Source organism: Amphiprion ocellaris, chromosome 18, assembly GCF_022539595.1.
Source record: "Amphiprion ocellaris isolate individual 3 ecotype Okinawa chromosome 18, ASM2253959v1, whole genome shotgun sequence".
Taxonomy (NCBI): Eukaryota; Metazoa; Chordata; class Actinopteri; family Pomacentridae; genus Amphiprion; species Amphiprion ocellaris.
Genome location: NC_072783.1, coordinates 5,402,988 through 5,421,958, shown reverse-complemented (window position 1 = coordinate 5,421,958; position 18,971 = coordinate 5,402,988). Strand labels below are relative to the sequence as shown.

At 40.0% G+C, this 18,971-nt stretch overlaps 1 protein-coding gene across 1 annotated transcript in view; it reads left to right on the top strand.

Moving 5' to 3' along the window:
• dusp3a (dual specificity phosphatase 3a) overlaps window positions 1-17,583 on the top strand; it is a 28,464-nt gene extending 10,881 nt beyond the window's left edge. Inside the window, exon 3 of the mRNA XM_023270197.3 lies at window positions 7,300-17,583. Within this exon, the coding sequence (XP_023125965.1) occupies window positions 7,300-7,529 (230 nt within the window). The 3' untranslated portion in view covers window positions 7,530-17,583. The remainder of the gene's footprint in view (window positions 1-7,299) is intronic.
• Window positions 17,584-18,971: the final 1,388 nt, after the last annotated feature.

Below are 18,971 nucleotides of genomic sequence, written 5' to 3'. Positions count from 1 at the left end.
GAAACACAGATCTAAAAATGAGAGTTTTGCTCTCACTACTGATGTTAGCCCCTATGAGACGTGCAACCCTTTGCATTGAGAAGGCCATTTTCCACTGCAGAAACTTTAGGAGTGCTGTAAGGTGGCCGAAAAACTTTCAACCGATGTGGACTGATGTATTTGTTTAGAAATGTAGAGTTTTTCCTTCCTGAAGAGGTTCTAGTCGGCACCAAAGGAAAACTGGAATTATTTGAGTGTTAAAATAGCAATTCAAATCCTCTTCAAGTGTGTTCAATTGCAATTTAGCGACCAACTGTTCAACAACAGAACATACACCGATCAGGCATAACATTATGACCACCTGCCTCATATTGTGTTGGTCCTCCTTATGTCGTGAAAATGCTCTGAACCATTGGGTCTGGACCAGAGGACCTCTCAGGGTGTCCTATGGGGTCTGGACCAGAGGACCTCTCAGGTGTTCGATGGGGTCTGGAACCAGGACATTTGATCCTTTGGGTGCTCTGGGAATCAAACTTGTTCCACTGAATCCTGTCGATGCTTCATCAGAATGGGGTCTAGGAAGGCTGGAGGTCAAATCAACATCTTGGGTGACTGCCTTGTTCCCCAAGATGTTCCTGATTGTTTGATGTGTTGGCGATGTAGTGGGGTGTATTTTCCAGTGGGGGTGTGCTTGTTGTGGGACAACGTTTATTTGGGTGTCTAAGTCTCATCAACACAGACGCCAAACTCTAAGGTTTTCCAGCAGAACACCACATAGAACCAATATGATCAATGTTATTCACTTCGCCTGTCGTTGGTCATAAGGTTGTGGCTGATTGGTGTATAAACAGCTTAAATCTGACATCCAGCAGTCAGCTCTCCTCCCATCCAAAGTGGCTGTATTTTATCTGACTCTCTGGGTGGTTTTTAATGGTTGATTTGATCTCAATTTTACCACTATTTGGACTGTTTAGCCATGTTAGCTGTTTCCCCTTCTGGTAATGTCCATGTACCTTGCATGCGCCTTAAAACCAACAGGAAAGTACATAGATTTCTGTCAAGTAACACAAATTTAATCATTTACTGTACATGGACCACCAATGACAAAAAATGTGTCTAAAGGCCCATTCTGAGCCAAGAAAACCCCTAAAATGGTGAAAATATTTGTAGAAATTTAAGGCTATTTGATATTTGAAGAAAAACGTGATATCCGTGCATCCAAATGCATCTAAAACCCCCAAAAAGAACAGAAAATCTATTCCTTCACAAAAGCCCTCAAAGGTAGAAGAGATCAAAGGGGAACACGATGTCTGTCTTACTTCAGTAGCTGCTGCTTGAAAGTAATTTGTTCCCACAAGTTGAGACGTGAAAACAAGCTCCTCTTGTTGCTCGTCCAACAAAGGCTACAAGATTCGAGGCGTCTTTTTAATGATCCGATCTCATCGCCGTGGATGTCGGACTGAAGACGGGAGATAATCACGGCGGCCCCCAAACACCTCGGGCTAAATCTGACGTCCTCCCGAGTCCTGTTCCATATTCTGTTATCGGATCAAGTCCCCGAACGCCGACAAACTGTTTCAAGCACCTGTAGCCACGTTGAACAGGTGCTGGGACGCAATCAAAACATGAATCACGAGGGAAATTTGATTTAGCTTTGAGGTTGGGGAGAATTTAGCACATTTTACTACATTTCACGTGTTATTTGGAATGTAGAGTATTAAAGATTGAAGAAATAATCAATCCCAGAAGACGTCAACGCTCCCAAAGCTAAATTTAGTCTCCGGCACATGACGGATGTGTTCAATTAGTGTGCCGAACCCGCATGGATTTATTGGCAGCTTTGACACAGAAAAGCATCTTAATTTGCCGACAGTTTGACAAGCGGTGCGCCGACGCTGCGGTAAATCACAAGGAAGAAGCGTGTGGTGTTGCTGCAGTTTGTGCGACCTTATCCATGACATTTTGTGACCCTTGGCTCTGAAAAGGTCGTGGGTTCGAGGTTTTAATGAGGAGCCGCATTGATGTATCGTCCCCTTGAGCTTCCACGTAATGAAGACACAGGGCTGCAGCCTCGAAGTGGACATGTTTCAAACTCATGCTGCTATTTTCACACTGAAGAACATTGAATCTGAACCAACTCTGCTCTGAGAAGGACTTCAGCTTCTTGTGCATCAAGGTTTTCCAATTGATCTGATCTATCAACCTTGATTCCAACAGCAAATATTGTGTTCTGCTGCCAGTTTTTGTAGATGGATGTGTTCAGCAGGTGTTGCAAGGTCATCCGTAGGTGTGTCTTTTGTATGCATAAGAATATAACAAGTGGCTTAAGATGAGATAAGATAATCCTTTATTAATCCCCGGAGATTTGCATCATTACAGCAAGAAAGAGGATAGTGCAAAAATGCAGTAGACAAATAGGAAATAAACATGAAATATGCATAAGTTCTCTTGGTATTCTGGCAATTTTTGCATGTGTAAAAATTCAGGTTTTGCACAGATTCCTCTAAATGTGCAAAATAACAATATTGCAGGGGTTATTACTCCAAGGAGGTGGAGCCTCGGTGGAGTTATGTTATACAATCGCTGTTGGTTTGTCTGTCTGTCCATCTGTTGGCAACATTACTCAAAAACGAACTAACGGATTTGGATGAAATTTTCAGGGAAGGTCACAAGGACCAAGTGATTCGATTCTGGCAGTGATGTGGCTTATAATCTGGATCCAAGGATTTGTTGAACATTTCTGTATCATTGCGAGATAGCAGCATAGCGTCACTGTAACCATGACAACCAGTGAACACTACGTCAGCTGCCTGCTGAAGATCACATGATTGTGATCCTACTACAAATCCACCTCTGAGGACTTATCAGGACTTATCCATCAGAAATGATCCAAGGAACAACTGATTAAATTGTGGGGGTGTTTCTGAGTCCCATCAATTCCCGCCGCCTGCTACATATTTAGGTCACGTGATTCGGTATCCGTACATAATGTACACATGCATAACACATGCCTGTGCTCAGCGCAAAGTCATTTTGTTTGTGGGTACATCTACATTAAATGGACACATTCTATGGTGCCGTAATTTCTGATCATCAAGAACTAATAAACAAATGGTGCATTTCTGACATATGGGGGAATGAGCAGCCTTGGGGGAGGACTGCACTCTCTGAGTGCTTTTCTTGTTTTTCTTAGGTATTTATTGTTTGATTGGTCCATGTTGTGAAAAAGAGGAGTTGCATGACACACCTTTTTCTAGGATTGCACTCAGAATCTGAAAAAGAAAATCTAGTTAAAAATAAAGTCTAGAAATCAAAGAAATCCCTCTGGTTTTAGTTAAATCTGCACCTGATCCACAACTACGATCCATAAAATATCTGATCTGACTGCAAAACTGCAATCAAGCATCAATTTGCTCGAGTGTTTAACTGCATTAAACAGCAACAAGAAAAGAGTAAAGACAGGGAGATTTGTCAGCCGGAGAGTGATGGAGAGAAAACCAGCCAAAGATCCTCCTGGTGTCGAACAAGAGGCTACAGAGGAATCTACATTGATCGGTGGCAGGCGGCTGATTAGGTATTGAAGAGGTCGCGTCATTGGCGAGCTTAGAGGGAGGTGTCGAGGGCAGAGATGTCGGGACGATACCAGAGGAGGTGTTGGGTTTCAGATAAAGTGCAGAATGTGCAGATCTGACCTGAGCTCAGCTGCTCTGTGAAGATTGCCAAGAGAAATCCCAGGTGGGGCTTCAGCGTACTGAAACAAACAAGACTAACGTGTACGAAAACACAAACACAGAGCGTGGACATGCAGATGACAGGGTTCTAGCAGGAAGCGGCTTTTTTTCCTCCCTGTGGCTGCAGTGAAGATGATTGACTTTGCCGAGTCTGCAGCAGAGGTCAGGTCGAGTATTTGCATCTCCTGGCAGAGAAGCTGCTTCGCTCGGCAACTTTAGTCACAGCATATGTTCCCCAGCTACTCTTACTGTCTTTTGTTTTCTTTCTCAACTTGTTTCCTCATTTTTCTTCTTTTGTTCTTCAGCTGCAGTCTTACAGTAAAAAGCCACAACGCAGGAAAAACCCTGTTGGCCTTAATACAGAACTGGACATTTAAGATTTCTTGTTTTAAGGAAACTGGGGGGAAAAAAAATAATGAATTTTCGGGGTTCTAATAATGTAATTATTCCATTATCAATTTGTTTTTGACACATTTTGGGCAAAAAACATCATATTTGAGCATCCCAGCATATGTTTTCCAGCTGTTCTTACTGTCTTTAGTTTTCTGTCTTACCTTGTTTCTCATTTCTTTGCTCTTTTTTTTCTCTAAATCACCTCTTCAGCTTTTACAGCAGTAAAAAGCCACAATGTTGGAGAAATCCTGTTGGTTCTTACACTGAAGTTTACGTTTTACATTTCTGGTTGGTGTTTTAATGACACTGCAAAAAAAAAACAGGAATTTACTAGGTTTTAGTGATGTAAATATTCCCATATCTCTTCATTTTTGTCACATTCTGGGCAAAAAAAATCCTATTTGAGTATCTTGTCCCAAGTTGTTTCTTATTCCTTTGCTCTTTTTTCCTCCATATGACTTACTTGGTTCTTTAGTTCTTTGTTTTTTTGAAATAGCACCATTTAGAAAAGAATCATACCAACAGGATTTTTCCAGCATTATGGCTTTTTATAAGAATTATGAATTGTAACATACGTTTTCCAGGTTATTTACAGGTTTTAGGCACATTTTTGTGCAAAACAACTCACATTTGAGTGTCCCAGCATACATTTCCTTGCTATTCTTACTCTTTAGTTTTCTGTCTTAAGTTTTCTCTCATTTGTTTACTAGTTTTTTCTCCAAATGGCCTATTTGGTTCCTTAGCTTTTTGCTTTTTTGAAGTAAAAAGCCATAATGCAAAAGAAATCCTGTTGGTTTTAATCATGAACTGGATGTGTACCATTTCCAGAAGATGTTATAAGGACACAGTGGAGAAAAAAAAGGAATTTACTAGGTTTTAATCATGTAAATATTCCCATTTCTCTTCATTTCTGTCAGTTTTGGGGGGCAAAAAAAAATCATATTTGAGTGTCTTTCCGTCCCTATTTTTGCTATTTTTTCTTATTGTGTTCTTCAGCTGCAGTCTTACAGGAAAAATTCTAGAGAAATCCTGTTGATTTTATTACGGAACTTGATGTTTAACTTTTCTTGGTGGTGTTTTCAGGACTCTGTGGGAAAAAAAACATGAATTTTATAGGTTCTACTATTGAAATTATTCCCTTATCGCTTTGTTTTTGGCAAATTTATGTGCAAAAAATCTGATTTGAGTGTCTCTCCATCCCAAGTTCCCAAGGACAATAAGCATCTCTAAATGGTGCTATAAGGACAGTATGAATTAAAACTTGAGTTTCCCAGGTTCTAATAATATAATTATTCCCTTATCTCTTTGTTTTTTTCAATTTTTTGTGCAAAAAACATATTTGTGTCCGTTTGTCCAATTCTTGTGAATTTCTGAAACACCTTGAGAGAAGTTCTTTAAATCTGGCACAGAACTTCTCTTGGACTGGAGCGTGAACTGATTAGATTTTGGTGGTTAAAGGTCTCGTTGATCAGGAGTTAGACCGGCCCGAGTCCAGCTCTGTTGGCTTCAGTTATACAGCATCTTGAAATCTGCTTTCAGAAAACATCATCACCTTGTTTTCTTTGACTTCATTAAACAGCTGGAGCACCCAGCATTTAAAGTCCAATTGCAGTTTCCTCTAGAGAACCACTACATATTTTCTTGTGTATCAAGTGGAAGTTCTGCAGCTTGAATGTCATAATATTTGCTGGAGTCATATGAGGCCACTGCCAGCATGAAGTTATCTGATCTCTTAAGTGAATAAAAGAGGAAACAGAAGGAAACACAATCCATGATACTCAGTCTAGAAGTTTGGTGGTGGTTATGCTTTTTAACTCCAAATGTAAGACAGATATTGGACTCTATTGTAGACGTTTCTGTATATAATAGGACTGATTTTCCTGAGTGGGAAGCTTGGCGTTAGTGTCATTATTTGCACACAAATCTGTTGACAGAAACATGATTTCAATTTGCCAAATGTACAAAACTGGTCTCTATAACGTCCAACAATATCTCCAATAGTGTCCAAACAGTTTCCATAATTTAGCACCAAAAAACTAATTTCTCTGTATATTTCTAATTGTTGGTGTTAAACCACCAAAGCGGCAGCACTACCACTGTCTTCTAGGTCATGGGGCCAAGATTCTGTATATCATGTAAATATGGAGAATTTTTAAAACTATATTCTACTTATTGTTCTTTTCTATTCTAAAATTAACTAAACTGATTTTATCTATAGTCGAATGCAGATAAATGCACTAAAACAAAGATTAGAAAATAAAACAACTAAAAGAAAGGGGTGTAGCTCAACCAAAAATTCTCCAAGAACCAGTTTTAATCATCAAAGCTTCTTCCAATGACATATTCTCTTCATTCAGCTCTTAAAGGTTCCTCTAAAAACCCCACAACCAAGTACGGTTCCTTGAGTTTCTCTAGAGTTCCTGGAGGTTCTTCTAATTCTAAACGGGTAGTAAATTCAATCTGTTTGCTAAAAATATAATACCTTGCAGTTTCTGGGTTAGTCTTGGTCTTTTTTTGGGATTTGTGTTGTTCTTCTTTGGGGTCTTATATCAGGACTCAGCATCTGGAAAGTGAGAAGTTTTGCTCTTTTTATTGCTTTTTAGCATTGAATCCTGGCCAATTTAATTTGGCTTTTTTTCGACAAAAAATGTACAAAAAAGACGACATATTCCGCAGATTTATACAAAGTCACGCAAATGAATTAAAAGTGTAAATTGGCTTGCATAAGTGCACACAGGTGCAGCCAATCGGTGCTAAAAGTCACACAGTTATTAAAATAAAGATAATCTAAATGTAGTGAATGTGTCTCGGTGATTGTAGTATAAAGACTCCAGTATCTTAAAGGTCCAGTCACTCCTGGATATAACTACACCATGAATAATAATAATAATGCATAATACTTGTATTGTGCTTTTTAAGAGACCCAAAGATGCTTTACAGTGTAGATAAGGACACAAAAGCAATATTTAGATAAACAGAATGCTAGCAACTCCACCCCACGTAGTAGTCTTTTGATTAAATTTGATATTCTAAAATACAGCGTCCATTACAAATACATGAAATGACCGGTTATGCAAATTAGACAATGAGGTCATTTAGCGACTTCTAGGACAGCCAATAGCTACTTTCCTTACTGAGGAGTTGGCAACACTGGCTATACAGCAGCACTGATCTCCTTGTTTCCTGTTTCCTGTAGGGAAGGTGTACGTTCACTGCAGAGAAGGCTACAGCCGCTCCCCCACCATGGTCGTCGCTTACCTCATGCTGCGCCACAAGATGGACGCCCGGCTGGCGGTCGCCACGGTGAGGCACAAGAGGGAGATCGGGCCGAACGACGGCTTCCTCCGCCAGCTGTGCCAGCTGAACGAGAAACTGGCAAAGGAGGGCAAGCTGAACGGCGAGGTGGGCAAACTAAAGACCAAATGAGAGCAGAAGGAGGCAGAAAGAGACTCTCCGACCCGTCTCCTCCCATCATGCCTTTCAGCTGCTCTCGGAGACCAAACCAGCACCCATCCAACACACCAGGGGTATCTGAAACACAAACATACATGCATTTATCCGTGTAGATAATCGTCTCGCGCTCATTCCGTTTCCTTTTTAGTCTCTCTCACTGCTGTCCTACGAAAGTGTGATCTCAAAATACAAAAACAAAAAATCCCCCTTTTTCTAACTCGCCGCTCGAACCAAATTACCGTCACTTTTCGAGCCACTTTGAAGCATTCCTTCGATTCCCCGTGAGGTAAGAAGGTGAAAACTTTGCCCTGATTTCTAGAAATTTTCTCAGAGTTGCAGGAAAATAAAAAAAACGATGATAGCACAATCATTCCATAGTTTTCCACTGCCGGGAATGTCAGTGATGTCTCCGCCAGCAGGAGTGATCCTCAGATTCCAAACTCCTAAACATCGATGGCCACACGAGATGCAACAAAGAGTGGATGGAGGAGGAAAATCCCAAACATTCCATGAAAACTTAAAAAAAGATGCCCAGATTCTTTTTAAAACCCTCGATTATTTTCCTTCTTCTGCCCGTAGCGGCGGATGTTTAATGCACAAACGACTCGCACTCCAAAGCTGCAGCTCTGCGTAGCGTCTCGGTCCTCCGGCCTCTAGTTTGACGGTGGCGACATGAAATTTATCGGTTGTTGACATGGAGCGGAGCGGCGCCGGGAGCAGCAAAGGTCAAGCTAATTAAAAATAACGAGCTGCGCTGGTTGTTCGTGTGGCGGCCGTAGTTAGCAGCAGATATGACGGATGTTGATTTTTAGCTCGACAGTCGGCCTCCACGGTACAGAAATCTGAGGGAAACACTGCGTCGAATGTTTCTCCTGCAGTTCCTTCTGCTTAAAGTAGACGTTCATGTGAAGTTGTTTTAATTTTCGGCCACAGAAGCAGCTTCAGATTTGCATTATTTTACTCACATAAGTAACCAGAAGGCTGTTTTTCTGTTTTCTTTAATAGCGTCCATCTAAAAAATAAATTTAGGATTGAGTTTGTGTGTTATAAGCAACACTTTATTATTTACTTGCAAGACTTTATAAAGTCCAAGATTGGATGAAGACTTAAAAAGACCCTTAATGTGTTTTAAATCCCTTAAGGTTGCAGTAATTTTCAAACATTTTCATCGTTTTTCATGATATTTATCACGCTGTAACAGGGTTCCAGTGTAATGGAACAATTATGTTCAGTTCTCTGTCAATTTGTCAATTAATTTGTTGTTCAAAAAAATGGTAAAATAGAAATGTCAATCAGTGTTTCCCAATGCTCAACATGATATCCTGAAATATCTTCTGTCCACCATCCAAATATTTTCAGTTTACTGTCATAGTAGAGGAAGGAAATTCAAAAAATTTTCGCATTTAAGAACCTTGAATCAGTGAATTTAGACTTTTTTTTCTTGGAAAGTTGCTGAAACTGATCAATCGGTGATCCAAATAGGCAAATATTTTATAATTTGACAACTAACTGATTAATCGGTGACTTCTTGCAGCCTTAAAATGTAGCTGCTTTGACCAGTTTAATGTTACTTCGTTTAACTATCACACAGCTAAAAAATGCTGAGCTTAAGCTAAAAACTACCCTAAAATAAAAGCAGAGCTGTCATTGCACTATAAGGAACCATCCTAGTTCTTCAATGAAGAGGCCAAATGTTTGCTTATAATTCTATTTTCTTCACTAAAACGAAGACTGCTCCTGGAATGATACTTGGAGAACGTAGACTTTCTCCAAGGCCAATAATCAACTCTTCTTCTACGTGTAATCTTGCAGCCTAGACCAGATTAGCGCCGAACTGTAATAGTTTCTTGCTGTGCCCATGTTGCATCCTTCTACCAAAATTGGCTCAGTGGTTTTTGTGTAATGTTGCTGCTAAATGGTTGTGAAAACACTAAAGGGGTGTTCATTGGTAGTCTGTTCTTCCCACCACCGAAAACACTGGATTAATCCTGGACGACTGTTGACGTAGTACTTTCTTCCTAAAAAAGCAACACTGGAGATTGTCCCACCAGTGAAATTTTGGCTGGATAAAAGCACCAACCAAACCAGTTGTCCATGGACACTACAAACCTAACAGTTACACAGCTAAAAAACTAGCGGATAAACAGAGTTCAAATGGACTTCTGGATGATACATTTGAGTAATCAATGTCTAGTGAGCAGCCCTACAAGGAACCCCCCAAGAAAAGGTCAAATGTTGGCTCCAAGTAAAAATTTGGTCTCTAAAAGTGAAACTAAAATGAGAAAGACACTTGGGGAGTGCAGACTTTCTCCAAGGCCGATAGTCAACTGTTCTACAACACACTATTTCACACCCCAAACCAGGTTTGCACAAAAAATTCGTAGGTAGCCCATGTTTCACCAAGTTCCATGAAAATTGGCTTGGTGGTTTTTGTGTAATTCTGTTTTTGTGTAATTTTTAAATGCTATTTAAAACATCATTTGGGTGTTCAAAGGTTGTGTTTTTTCCAACCATCACCAAAAGTAATGGATTAATCCTAGAATACTGTTGATGTAGAGCTTATTTCCTTATAAAGATACCACCAGAGATTGTCCAACCAGTAAGTATTTGGTCGGATGAGAGCATTTCAACCAACAAATTGTCCTGGACCACACACACCTGAAACTGGGGAAATGGCAGAGCTGTCTTTGTACTGCAATGAACCAGCTTGTAATTCCAATTTCTTCTCTATAAGAGAAACTAAAACTAGAAGGACTTTCTCCAAGGCTAGTAGTCAACTCTTCTACGACATGCTATTTCAAACCCGAAACCAGATTTGCACCAAAATTTAGTAGGTATCTCATGTTTCACCAAGTTTCATGAAAATTGTCTTGGTGGTTTTTGTATAAATCTGCCTGTAAACGGTTATCAAAACATTCACAAGTTGTGTTTTCCTACCATTGCCAAAAATAATGGATTACTCCTAGAAGGCTGTTGATGTAGAGCTTCTGTCATTATGAAAGTAGCACCAGAGATTGTTTGACCAATAAGAATTTAGTGGAATGAAAGCATATCGACCATTAAATCGACCTGGACCCTACAACCCCTAGCAAATACGCAGCTTACTACAAGGAACCACCTTCTAATTCCAATTTCTTCTCTAAAAATTAAACTATAACTAGAAGGACTTTCTCCAAAGTTAATAGTCCACTCTTCTACGACATGGTATTTCACCATCCAAACCAGATTTGCACAAAAAATTTAGTAGGTAGCCCATGTTTCACGAAAATTGTCTTGGTAGTTTTTGTGTAAATCTGCTGGTAAATGGTATTTAAAACATCTTGGGGTTGTTCACAGGTTGTTTCTTTCAACCATTACCAAAAGTAACGGATTAATCCCAGAAGACCTGTTGATGTAGCACCAGACATGGTCCAACTAATGAAATTTTGGTTGAATTAGAGCATATCGACCAACCAGTTATTCTGAAAAGAAGACATTCGTTGATTGATTTGATCTGCCAGCTTATTTCAGCTCTAGATTTTTGCAAATAAAAGGCCAAAATGGAAAGAATCAGACATCTTTTCAGATTTATCTGGCATCTAGTGTGCAGGTTAGCGCTTTTAGCTGAATATTCCTAACCCATTCTCAACATCTCGCTCGACATGGCGGCAACCGGGGTGTTAAAAGCCGATAATGCTCAGCTTCAAACTAGAGGCCTCCAGTTTCCACCGGGGAAAGATGCCACCCGCTCCCAACAGAAAGTTCCAGTCATCGTCGCCAGAGAGTTGTCCACTGCCAATTCCCTGACACTGTTTCATCCACGCAGTCTGTCCGAGGTCCATACACAACATGTCTCACTCCCAACTGTGTGTGTCATACACTAAATTATGCACACACAACTCCTCACAAAGCCTTGTTTTCGTTTGTACTAAAGCATTGCAATATATGTCAATACCCCATCAGATATATAGAATGTAACCACATGTACTCCCACTAACCAGGCAGTAGTTGCTACATATAGTACACGGCAACTTTACAGTCCATTTTGACAGACACTGTATTTATTACTGGACATAATACTGTAAACTAGACCTAGTGCCAGGAGGGAAGGGTGATGGAGTGTCTCTAGAAGCTGCACAGCATCACTCCTCCGGGTTTAGAGAGGAAAGTGTGAGACAGGAAGTCAGAGAAGAGTCAGTTCAGCCACTATGTCCAACACGTCAGATGCATATTTCTCTGGTCTGAGGCATGTTAGCATGAATCCAAGAGGGACAGAGGAAGATAGATGAAAACTAGGTTGCCTCACCTCATTATTGGCACTATTTATTCCTCCTTTGATATATCTGTATACATCTAAATATATACATGTATACTGTATATACATATTTAAGTGTTGACATATATGAATGTATGAGCAATGTGTCTATAACGTGTAGGTATCGTCAGTATGTCTTTATATATCATGTTATATTCGTATCATGGAGTAGCTCCTCCTTTCTTTCTGTTTTGTCTACATGCACATTGGTATCCAGGTACGATGTGCATGTAACATGTTCTGTGTGATTGTGATATTTGGTATCGCAATTGTGCAAAACTCGCTAGCTTGATAGCAGGGTTTGGGTTTTTTTTTTCGTCCGGGCTTAGCTGGGATACTGAGGCATGTAATCATGGTGTTCTACTAGTGTTTCGTGAAGGTTTGAGTTTCCATTAGTGATGCTGATTCATTCATAAGATACAGCAGGATGCAGGTGGCAGCATAAGATGCATATGAGATCGTCCTGCATATGCGTACGAACCATCACATCGTCCCATCAACCATTTATATGGTGCTTTAACACATTTTCAGCAGTTTCTTTGTTGATAGGAATCACATTTTTTCTGTTTAGATCTATAACTTCTTTGCATTTGCAGGCTGCAGTTTCTCCACTAGGGGCAGCAGCTCAGTTATTGTTGGATTACAGGCTTGCTGCATGAAGACATTTCAGTGTTTGGTTAGTGTTGATTTCGTTTCCGGATACGTCTAATACGAGTTAAAGATAAAGATTAATCGAGTTGAAAGACTTATATGCTTCTTAACCCTCTGAACACCAAGCAGTTTCTGGACGCTTTTTTGCTCCAGTCACAGTTTTTTTTTCACTGTAGGCTCATTTTTCACTCCAATATAAAGTCATGCACCTCTTTGGAAACGGCACAACCATGAAGAACTTAGAAATGTCTTCTGTGCAGTAAATTAAAAGTATAATGCTATGAAGCAGAAATAGAAAAAAACTGGAATCAACAAGTACAACATATTTCCAAGCGTCCATAGGTGTTACCAGTAAAAATGGCGGCTCTACATGTTTTAGATATTTTACTATTTACATTTTTAACTTGGTTCCATTCTTGTCGTCTTTCTGCTTTGTGTAAACACAGCCTGCAGTTCAACCGAGGAACATTTTTGACACGATATTGATTAAATGTCACAATTTTAAGTGTAGATTTGGTTGATTTTTCCAACAGAATGTCACTTTACAAATGAGTAGTTCAAAGACCATTGGAAAGACTTAGATGAATGATGCCGTTTGCCCATTTTTTTCAAAGTCAGCATGACGTTCAAACCTGCTAGCAGGTTTTGGGGGTTCAGAGGGTTAAAGTTTTTGTGTTGTCACACTCACTGCTAAATTATTTAACTGTAGAGTTCTTCCAAAACACAAACAAGTTCTGTTAGAGTAAACAGAAAGAGCTGAGCACTTGTAAAACGCTTGAAATTAGTCTTAATTTACCCAAAATTCACAGCAATTGGTCCAAATTAAGATCATGGACTGTATAGGAAAGATGGACATAGTGTCACCCTTTGGTTTGTGGACTACTGTTTTGGAGCGATCTTGAAACCAGACATGACAAGCAAGGTGTGAATCGAACTATGCATGCCTTTGTTGTCTATTTTAGTCCAAATAAGACCATAATTTACAAAATAAAAGTCGTGCTGTCTTGAAGGACTCTTAAAATTAGCGATTGAGTGCATAGACTCATCAGGAAAATGTTTACTGAGGTAGCAAATCAAGGACAAAGTAGGGTCATTTTCTCATAGACTTGTACAAGAGTCGCCCCCTGCTGGCTGTTAGATAGAATGCAGATTTAAGTCACTTCTGCATCGGCTTCACTCTTCAGATCCATCTCCATCTTTTATTTACAGTCTATGTTTAAGATTAAACACACAAAATATTTTATCTGGAGACAAGATTTGACCTGAAGTGTGACAACAAAGTTTAAATGAGGCCACAGTCAGAGTTAAAGTAACTTTGTGAAGTTCTGGACATGTTGACCTTCACTGTGTCCCTACAGTTCAGACCTGCAGATGAGGCTCTGTCACCACCTACTGGCAAAGTATTAGAAGCTGTGTTTTTACAAGCAGACAATGGATTTTATACGTGTCTTTTATATCTGTGTCCGTTCTAAAACAATCAATGAACAGGGCAGGGCATGAAGTGATTTAGAAACTTGACCATCAAACAAGTCAAACTTCTAATTTTTACATTTTAGGTGCATTAGATGGCAGATCTAGATGCTCAGTTTTAACTTTGGAATAAAGATTCTAAAGTAGGTATGACAGCGTCCAGAAAAGGTTCCATTATTTGATTAGGTGATTGGCAGGAAGTAAAAATGCTAAATATATTGTGTTGACTTCCTGTCTTACAGCAAAGTAAATTGAATATCATCTGGTTTTGGACTGTCAGTTCTTACGTATATTTGGCTCTAGGACAGTATAAAGTTTATTTTTACTGTTTTCTGGGGTTTTATAGACCAAAAATAATCACCAGATCAATGATAAAGTGAGTAATTGCCTTTCTTGTCCAGGTAGTGTGCATAAAATGTACACGAGTGCACATAAAAACAGCCCGAGGAGCCATTTTAAAGGCCCCTGATGTCATAAAATCCAGTGTTTAGATCCCAAAGAAACATTCACTGAAATGTCCAGCGCTGCTGTGGCCTCTGACTCATTACTGGCCAGGAAGAAGTTAATATTCTCACAGGGAGTTAAAGCTGAGGGCAAAGCTTGCAGAGTGAGTGTCTCGGTCCAGGTTCATCTACAGGTTGTTCAGTCAACTCTGACCCCTGTCATCTGGTCATTTCATACAATGTTTGAAATCCTTACAGCAATACATTCGATTTCAGACATCTCACAAACTTTGCTTCCTCTTGTGGGATCACCAAAGTGTCTGGCAGGATAAATCAGGTGCACTAGTTCAGATTTGAGGAGTGTAATTTAGTGCATGGCGTCATACTTTCATTTTCCCATCACCTCAACATGAACCCCACACCACACAGCGATGAAGATTGAAGGATTGTACTTCAGTCTACAGCCAGAGAGAATTACAAACCTCTCACAACTACATATTTTACCAGAACTGTTTGTGCCAATGTACTGTTAACATTCATGATTGGCTTTGTTGTCATTCAAATGGCCTGGGGTTTGCATCTGCTCTACAATACTGCCCTCCTTCTGAATACACAAAAAGCAACAACCTTCACTTTTTCCTTGTTCAGTTGTACACACGGTGTTTCTTTAAATTTGGGAATTATTGGGGTTGTTCAAATCGGTCCAGGATGAGGGTACGTACTTTATACACCACTGTCTCCCAAAAATCACATTTCTATACAACTAGACTGCATTCTTATTTCCGTTTTCCGGGATATTCTTCCAAATTATATTCATGATGTACCACAAAGATATTTAAGATCAACCTATCTTTGCCATTTATTGTACTGTTTTGCTGTCATTCCTTTATAGCCCACCTATTGTATATTAGGTGAGGCAGAACTCAGTACCTTGGTAACCCAAAAAATGTCCAAACATAGTTTTAACCAAGTAAAGGGTTACAACTGAAAGTAAGCAACAAGTGAAAATGAAAAGTAAGTGTTGGAGTAAAGTCTTGTTGCTAACTTCTACCTGCTAACGTGGATATTGTGACCATTCCTACTTCGCTTGTAGTGATGCATAATTTAGTTAGCCAACCCCTAACCCTGATGTAGCCACAGAATTGACCAAAGTACTAATGTAATGGTTACCAGAGGTTGTCTGGTTAAACTTTGGTTTGTTTTACATATGTTAGCTTTGGTGGAAATCCATTAACCACCACACAAGTCTTTGTCATGGTGCCCCTTGCTAGCTAAACCCCCACAATGCTTTTGATGGCACAAAAACCAAAAGCGAGAACTGCCCATAGCCTTAGCGACCGCCTTCTTGGGATGCTACAGCATAAAACCCAAAGTGCAGTATTTCATCTCTTTAAATAGTAAGAGGCTCCACCTGATGGTGCTCCCAGGTACTACAGCTGATCTACAATACAGTTTTCTTTCATGTCGTAAATGAGAATGCAGTTTACTTGAATAACGACGTCATTTTTGTGAGACAGACTTGACTTTATAGCATTAACTGCCTACACTGACCTGCCCATTGAGTAAACCATTGACAGTTTTTGGCTTCCGAGACACAAACACTCTGTGGTGGCCGAACTAGCCATGGTGGACGTTTTCTTCCACTGCTGAAAACACTTTTTGGATGAAACAAAAATGCAACAAATCACGCGTAAGAAGAAGATGTCTATCATGGCTACACTGCTGGCTCCTTTATGCATTGAGTAACAGATAAACACTGCCACCTGCTGTTCAACAAATCCAGTAGTTTGCACACTCTTTGATTTATGGTGATTATAACTCATGGCATCATACAGTAAATAGTTACAATCCAATCCCGTGTTCCCAAATGTGAAACCATGTAACGTCAATATTAAGCAATGGATTTGTTCGTTTCAAAGGTACCAGCATCATTTTGTGGGTTATACAGTACATTATGTATTATTGAGAATGTCAAATGTGAAATGCCATTGATGTATATTGTTATATATACTGAGTATGTAACACGCACTATAAGGCAATTGTGAATTGCTGCATTTTACTGTTATAACTGGCCTATTACAGTGTAAAGATAGGACATAGTTTGATATTGGATCTTGATGAAACATTCGTTTTGACTTACTTTCTCCTCAAAGTGATGTTTTGTTTGTTTTTATCTAGATTTTTGTCCTGTTGCAAGGGCATAAGTTCTGATTATTTTAACTAAAGACGGCTATTTTTTGTACAATAGGGAATGTTCATGAAAGTGTGATTGTGACCTGCTTCTCCGACGTAATTTTTCAGTTTGATACGTGTTGTTTTTGGATGTAGTCGCCTACATGTGTAATGGTGGTCAGACCTGGGCCAGGCTGTAATTGTAACTCGCCGGTTGTTTCAAAAACCAGAGTAGAGAGGAGGGCTGGTAAATCAATCACACAGGTAGTTGTGTTTATTATCGTAGAAAAAGTACATTACGAATGATTTCCTGTGATTTTCGTTCAAATTCGCCGTCCCGTGTGGCGCAGCTCGAACATCTGGAGGCAAGACGCTGAAAAGTGACCGACAGCTGATTCTTTATGTCATGGAAACTCATGTGGTTGAGCTTATGATGCAATAAGCTGCATCCCTCCGGAGCTCCTGAGGGCGGCTCCAACAAACAACTGGGATTACTTACAAATACCGTCTGGCGCAGGTGAGGTTCTGACTGCAGAGCTGTCATCTTCTTGGCCTAAAGCAGGAGTTTTAGCACAAATGAGCCCACTGCCTGACTCCTCCTGGAGTCCATTACAGTCTTATCTTGTCACACCGTTTCTGTTTGTGTACAGGTGTTGCAGAGGACGTTGTTGTGACGTTGGATTGGCTGTCAATGGGTATATCCACTTATATGAATATAGATATCTATATATACTGTATATTTGTCACCGCTGCTGACATCTCAACGAAAGCATCACGACGACACGGCACTCGGCACCCAAAGCCTTACAGTAAATGATTGATTCTTCAGATATGTTTTTGAGTTTGTGTATCTCACTTCACACGGTAGGAAGGGACGATCCCTTACAGAGCGACACATCGATGAAGTGCACTTGATTTTAAATTGCAATGTTATTTTTCTTACCTTGGAGAAGTCCCTTCTTTCTTATGTTTAAGAAATAAATGGCTGAGGTATTAATGTCTCAGAGTCACGAGTGGTTTGTTGTTTTGATGTTCAAAATGTTTTTTTCCACTGCCCTTGACATTGTTGCAGACGAGTAACACCACCTCTGCTGCATAATTGACTTAGTTTCAGGAGGTTGTCCAGGTATACTTTGCCTTGTTTTTAAGATGGGAACCCTGATCGGAACCCATCAACCACTACAGAAGTCTTTGTCATGGTGGCCCTTTGCTAGCTACCTGAGGAATTAACATCTCAAAGTCATGACTTTCTTTGTTATTGTGATCCTCAGCATGTTTTTTTCTGCACCAAGCAGCCAGAACATTAAAACCACTGACAGGTGACGTAATTAACATTGATAACTTTGTTGCAGGCTAAGGACACCACCGCTGCAGAACTGATTAGGTATATTAGCCACTCAGTTCCAAGAGGTTGTCCAGGTAAACTTACATTTGTTTTTGAGATGTGAGCTCTGATCAGAGCCCTTTAACTGCTACAGAAGTCTTTGTCATGGTGGCCCTTTGCTGGCTACCTGCTACCTAGCTACAGTCATGACTTTGTTTGTGATCCTCAAAGTGTTTTTTCTGCACCAATCAGCCGCAACAATAAAACCACTGACCTTGTTGCAGACCAGCAACACCACCACTGCAGAATTTACTCGCCACAGAAGTCTTTGTCACGGTGCCCCATTGCTAGCTGTTTAAGGTATTAACATCTTAAGAGTCATGAGTGGTTTTTTTTATTTATTTTGATACTCATCGTGTTTTTTCTTCACCAGTCTGCCAAAACATTAAAACCTCTGGCAGGTGACGTAATTAACATTGATCTTGTTGATAAAATGCAATGTTTTGCAGAGACACCGTGGATCCTGGCATTCGTAACACATAGCACCTACCTTGACACTGCTGCAGACCGCTGCAGAACTAACTTAGGTAGATTAGCCACTCAGAAGTGGTTGTCCAGGTAAGCTTGTTTTCAAGGTGTGAGCTCTGATTGGAGCCCATTAACTGTCACAGAAGTCTTAGTCATGGTGCCCCGTTGCTAATTATCTGAGGTATTAACATCATAGAGCTTTGACTGGTTTGTTATTTTGATACTCAGAATGTTTTTTTTTTTTTTTTTTTACACCAATCAGCCAAAAGTGCAGGGACGACTCAAGGAACACAACGAAGAGGCCAAGTTCTTGACCTGGTCTTTTGGTTCCACAGATGTGAATCCAATCTAGGATGTACAAAATGCACCACAACAATCCTGATCCTACAAAGTCCCCATCTTGGAATCCAGCATCCCGGTTCGAGGCACCACAGGACACCTACAGAGGTCCCATATTCATACCGTGGTGGTCCCGGGCTGTTTTGAGGAACCGTCACAATGACAGGCAAGTGGTTTTAAGATTTGGTGGATTA